General features: G+C 50.1%; 1 protein-coding gene across 1 annotated transcript in view; it reads left to right on the forward strand.

Moving 5' to 3' along the window:
- PCDH12 (protocadherin 12) overlaps window positions 1-4,588 on the forward strand; it is a 29,940-nt gene extending 25,352 nt beyond the window's left edge. Inside the window, exon 4 of the mRNA XM_065409047.1 lies at window positions 4,227-4,588. Within this exon, the coding sequence (XP_065265119.1) occupies window positions 4,227-4,588 (362 nt within the window). The remainder of the gene's footprint in view (window positions 1-4,226) is intronic.
- The last annotated feature ends 1,474 nt before the right edge of the window (window positions 4,589-6,062 follow it).

The raw sequence follows: 6,062 nt of genomic DNA on the forward strand, positions 1-6,062 counted from the left end.
ACCCCTTTCACATCCACTGGAGCTGGCGTGTCTCTATCTCAGTCTTGTTGGGATCTGACTTCTGTCTCTCTGCCTGAGAGCAGATGTGCAATGTATTTCACCTCATGTATTTTCTGGGTTGAGTTTTATGTGCTTGTTCCTGCATCAGTGCTGAAAAGCTTGTTTTCTGTCAGTCTTGTTCAGCTTCTGCATCCCCGCCCCTTCAGATTGGTCTTTAGTGAAAAACCTGTGTCACTCCACAGTTTCATTCTGCTTTGTGGAGCAATAGCTCCCCAAGACTCCTAGGCTTGAGGCAGTGGGGAGCTGTTCCCTATTAATAATAGTTTTACTTTCCTGCTGTTGTCGTCCTCCTGGATGGCCAGGTCTGCATACAGCTTGAACTCCTCCTTCCACCGGGTCCATTACTGGGCTAGGACTGCAAAACCTAGGACTCCAGAGGGACCCCAGACCAAGCTCCATGGCTCACACTGTCAGCTGCTGCACAGATTCTGTGACTTTCGAAGTGGCTGGTGCTGGCGGAGCCAGGCAGCCCCTGGGCCAGCAGCAGCAGCAGTTTGGGTATGTGGGAGGGGGCTCAGGGCTGGGGCAGGGGGTTGGGCTTGGGGTGCGGTGCTTACCTGTGGGGGAGGGACTTCCTGGCTCCCACCAGCATGTCCCTGCAGCTCCTAGACAGAGGGACCAGGGGGCTCCGCGCGCTGCTCGTGCCCACAGGCGCTGCCTCCGCAGCTCCCATTGGCTGTGGTTCCTGGCCAATGGGAGCTGCGCAGCCGGCGCTTGTGGCAGGAGCAGGTGGGGGGCCCCCCTGGCCGCCCCTCCCCTAGGAGCTGCAGGGACACACCAGTCAGAGCCAGGCAGGGATCCTGCCAGCCCCCCACCCACCCAGGCCCAAGTTTTAGTTAAGGGTATATAGTAAAAGTCATGGACAGGTTATGGGATGTGAATTTTTGTTTACTGCCTGTGACCTGTCCATTACTTTTACTAAAAATACCTGTGACTAAAACATAGTCTTATTCATGATACATGCCTCACTTATTCTTGGAAAGAACAATGTAGATGGGTAAGTTGTCTGACTCCAGGAGAAGATTCCACCTGCAGCCAGGATTCAGGCACATAATTCTGTGAGGGGGCAGGGGCTTAGGCCAACCCCCCTTGGCACTTCCCACTGGCTAGCTTAGGTGACTTCCCACTTAGCATGCTGACTGTTGTGTATTGCATTGCACAGGGAGCCTGGACTCCTAACTCAGGCTGTGTGGATCCCACTGTTGTTCCAGTGATTTTCTAGGTGCCTGAAAGTTATTCATTGTGACACTCAGCACCACAACACCCATGGGTGGCAGGTATGAAAGGCAGGGGAAGGCTAAGCCTACCCAAACTGCCAGTGTGGCCCTGCCTGGCCCGTCCCACAGGCCTTGCCCATCCACTTTTTGCCCAGATGGACCCCTCCCTCGTTCCCCTCTTCCCCCTTAGGCCCCACCACCGGCCAGGGCACTGTGGAGCTCGGGCAGCTGTGGCAGCAGCCCCCAGCCTGTGTCCCCACCCCCCAGGCTCTCCAGCCACCTGGGGCAGGAGGAGGAGCCGTGAATCTATGGGGAAAGTCAAAGAGAGATGTGAAGTGTCTAGAAGTAATGAGGTATAAAAGCCAGAAATGATTACAAGAAAAATAGAGACAAAACACTTACTAATATCTACTTAAGAAATGAGCACACTTTCTCAGCACATGCTCCAGCAGATTACTGGTCAAACTCTCAGGTCAGGACCCCTCCCCCAGAGTCCAACAGCTGTTTCCCTTTTGTCTTCTCAGGTGCAGAGAATGTAATGGGCAGGAAGAGAGAGGGGGGAGGTGTATTGGGCTGTCTCTCCTTTTCATAATGTCAGTTACCCTCTTGAAAAAAATATTTCTGGCTGAGACCAAGGAGACAAAGAGTCTATGTGGCAGGATATTCCCTGCTGTTTCCCCCCCCCCCTGTTGAAACTTCATTTTTCTCTCCCTGCTTGATGACTTTGTTTATTGCTTAAATTAAAATTAAGGCAAGCACACATTACTTCCTTTCAGAGTAGCAGCCGTGTTAGTCTGTATCCGCAAAAAGAACAGGAGTACTTGTGGCACCTTAGAGACTAACAAATTTATTAGAGCATAAGCTTTCGTGGGCTACAACCCACTTCTTCGGATGCATAGCATAGCATCCGAAGAAGTGGGTTGTAGCCCACGAAAGCTTATGCTCTAATAAATTTGTTAGTCTCTAAGGTGCCACAAGTACTCCTGTTCTTATTACTTCCTTTGTTTAGGACAGACCTCACTTCTGCCTGGGCAGGGCTGTGGGATTTGGATCACATGTTAGTAACATCATACAGGAGAATCTTATAACGTCACATACAGTGTTGCCACACGTTTTACAACCATAATTACTGACCAGCAAATTATAAATTTTCAAATGATACTTTACAGGGCATACTTTCTACAAAAAGATTACTACGATACTGTGTAGGGTGTGAAGGACAATCAGTGGATTCTTTCCTGGTCTCATTAGGATTCTCTGCAGCCTCAGGTCCACATCCCATATCTTAGCTCCCAGCATACACCACACCCTTCTGTTCCCTAGATCAGCTCTGGTGACAGACCTGTCTTTCTTAGTAGGTAGTCCCCAATCACATAGACCTGCCTCTTCCTGGTGTTAGTGCAATTCCTTGGCCTTCCTCCTCCATTTTTTTCTGGCTGCAAGTCCTCTCAGCCTTTGCTCTTACTTGCAGTCTTGTCAATCATCCTCTATCCTCCTGTGATTCCAAACTCTGGCTTTCTTATAGGACTAGCTGCTCTTCTCTTCTTCGTTGCCCTCCCACCTTCTTTTACTGCCTGCTGTGCCTGTTCTTCATTTTGCAACTCAGCAAACCTGTTCTTCAGCTCTATTTTCCCTCTCTCACTCACCCTAGTGGTGTAAATCAGGAGCAACCCCACTGGAGACTGGAGTGACACTGGAGTAAAACCAGGGTAACTGAGAGGAGAATCAGACTGATAGTACCCAAACGACCCTAGTTCTGCCCCAGTATGGAACTAGCTTATCTGCCCTGTTTTTGCACTGGAACATCAAAAGATGAACACTATTGTACTACCATTTTCTAAATCCATGGGCTCCCCTCCCCAGGATCCTGTGTATTGCACTAGGAACTCAACTGCAGAAAGGGTCTTGCAGAATTGGAGGGGGTAGGAGGAGGGCAATAAGAATGATTAGGAGCTTGGAGAGATCGCCATGGGGGAGAGTGAAAAGGTCAGAAATGATTAGTTTAGAGAGCAGACAAGAGGCAATATGACAGACAGAATAATGAATGATCTGAAGCAAGCACATTGGAAATTGGGTACCCCATTTACCCTCTTACAAGAGCAAAGGGACGGTCAAAATTCTGGCATTTCCTAATGTGCAAATGCTTGATTTTGCAACTCTAATATAATTCACTTAACAGGGTTTCATAAGCCATTTGCTGGGTATTATGTTTTTTTTAAAAAAAACACCTTAAAACAATCATATCATTTTATGTGCCACTCTTAACCCTGTGCTGTGCCTTTAGCAGGGTTTGAACTCTAGATCTCCATGCTCCACCTTTAACAACTTTGCTGGCAGCAAGAGTAGGCTGCTATCCTGTGTGGACCAGCCACTGGTTGGGGGCACATCACACAGTGGATTGCATGAGAACATAGCCAAACACAGAGATTTGGCTGTTTCTTTTTGACAGGCAGCCTGGCTAAGTGGATGAAACTGAGCCACCATTTTAGAAATAACTTTTCTAGGGGACTGCTGACTGTAAAAGGGCTGTGTGGGGCACACAATTATTACAGTGATGCCACCTCCTGCCATTTTAGAGTGTTTTCCTTAAAGCTCCCAGATGCTGGAGCCATGTAATGACACCAGAATCTCACCTGATTGAATAAATGCTCCTAGGCCCTTGTGGTTGTGAAATAAAGTCTGAAATGTGATCACTAAAAACTACCAAGGCAAAGAAGCCCCATATTTATTTTATTTTAAAATCTCATTACTTTTAAGCCACTTTCATGATTTTTGGGCTGGCTGACGCACAAGGTTTGAAAGCCTGGAGCCAGGAATGCTCCCTCTCACCCCCATCGCCTTCTCCCAGCTGGTCCAGGGCACTTTCCTGCCTTTTCTTTCTTCTCCCATGGACTGCTCAGCCCCAGCTCTCACCATCCCTGTTTCTTTTTGGTGTGTTGCTCCTTGCAGGGCTGGCCCTGGAGAGGCTGACGGCAGACCCTGCATGGATGGCTCGGCTCTCCCTGTCCCTCACCAGCAGCTACAAGGACAATGTTTTCTCCCCTGCTTCTCTGCACTCTTCTCAGGACCAGGGAGATGCAGGGCGGGATAAACCAAGAACCTTTGAGACATTTGGCAAAGTTACTGGATCTGACCCAAACGCAGCCAGGACGAGACTGGCCAGCACTTTCCTCTCCGAGATGAGCACCCTATTTGAAATGATCTTATCCCAGAAAGCACAGGCCCATGCAACAACGGCCTCAGGGCTCCTGCAGCAGCTCTCTGTGCATAGCAAGCCCTTTGGGGTGGACGGCGATGCTCCTGCTGTGTAGGTCATGTGGGAAGGCTGACGGCTGCAGCAGACACATGAGCAGAACCAATGCTCTTTGCAAATGGAAATAGCGACTGATGGTGGTGAACAGTTCCAGCGTGAACCACACCTCAGTAGAGATTGTCATAGATGCATCTGCCCTCCTGCTTCCCTTATCTGACCCCACCTCCCCCAAATCCCCTTCCATCTCTTGGTCCCTCCCAAAGGAGTTCCTATTCTCTACCCCCTATATCCCAGCTCTGCTTCCCTGCCCTTGGCCCGGCACCAGGCCCATCTCTCTGCACATGAATAGCCTAGCACTCAGCCTCTCCTTCCCACCCACAGCCTTGCACCAGCCCCACCTCTAAGCCCATAGCTCAACACCCAGCCACTCCTCCATGCCTACAGTCCAGTCTCTCTGCACACACCTCCTCATTCACAGCCCGGTACCTGGTCCCTCTTCCCCATCCATGCCCAGCCCTGCATCTCTGCCCACAGCTCATCTCCCTGCCCCAACACCCCAGGCCAGTGTCTGGTCCCACCTCCCACCTGACAGCCTGGCATCTGGACCCATCTGCCCTGCCCATATCTCCCTCTCCACCCATGGCCCAGCCCCCGGTCCTTCCTCTCCATCTATGGCCGAGCTACAGGTCCCACTTTCCCATCCACCACCTGCCTCCCCAGCCCCATCTCTCCACCCATTACTTGGGCACTTCCTCCCTGCTCATAGCCTGCCCCCACCTCCCATCCATTTGCCTCAGGCCCAGCATTCCTCTTTCAAGTTCTTCCCTTGCTGACATGGGAAGGTAACTTAGGAGAGCATTTACCATACTGCAATCTGCCCTACATCCCAGCTGGTCCTGGGCTTTCACTTCTGGTAGCAGGAGGACATGACAATTATGCAACAAACCCTATGGCAAGTGCAGTAGACACTGCAGTTACTGAAGCCACCTGGGTGTCTGACAGGCAGTGACACTCTTGCAGGAGTCATAAGTCAGCAAGGTCCTTTCCTCCCAGTCTGGGTAGGGCAGAATGGATTGTGCTAGAGAAACAATGAACAGAACTCACCCAATCACATGCAAACTTCATTCTGAGACCCAAATTCAGCAATCCTGAGCTCACAGACAAGACCCCAGCTGCAGAATTCACCACATTGCCGCAGAATCAGGCTCCAGGACCTTCAATTTTATTTAAAATTAAAATATTTTTAGCCTTTATGGTTGTGACAAAAGCCTCATAAATGTGATCAAGTGTAACCAATACAATAATGCCTGCCTGAGTCTTCAGAGAGACTGAAAGTACAGCTTGGAGAGGTGAGACCTGTCCTGTTCCTCTCAATCAGAGTTCATGGGCTCTATGATTCCACAGCTGTGGACTAATACATTTTGCCAAGATGCCTCAGAATTCAGCATTTTTCTCCCACATCCCCCATGGTGCTGCACCAGATGACTGACACTGTGGTTTCTGTATCCCTGGCTGGGAACTGCCCACAGCTG

The sequence above is a fragment of the Emys orbicularis genome, chromosome 8, assembly GCF_028017835.1.
Source record: "Emys orbicularis isolate rEmyOrb1 chromosome 8, rEmyOrb1.hap1, whole genome shotgun sequence".
In the NCBI taxonomy this organism is placed as follows: domain Eukaryota; kingdom Metazoa; phylum Chordata; order Testudines; family Emydidae; genus Emys; species Emys orbicularis.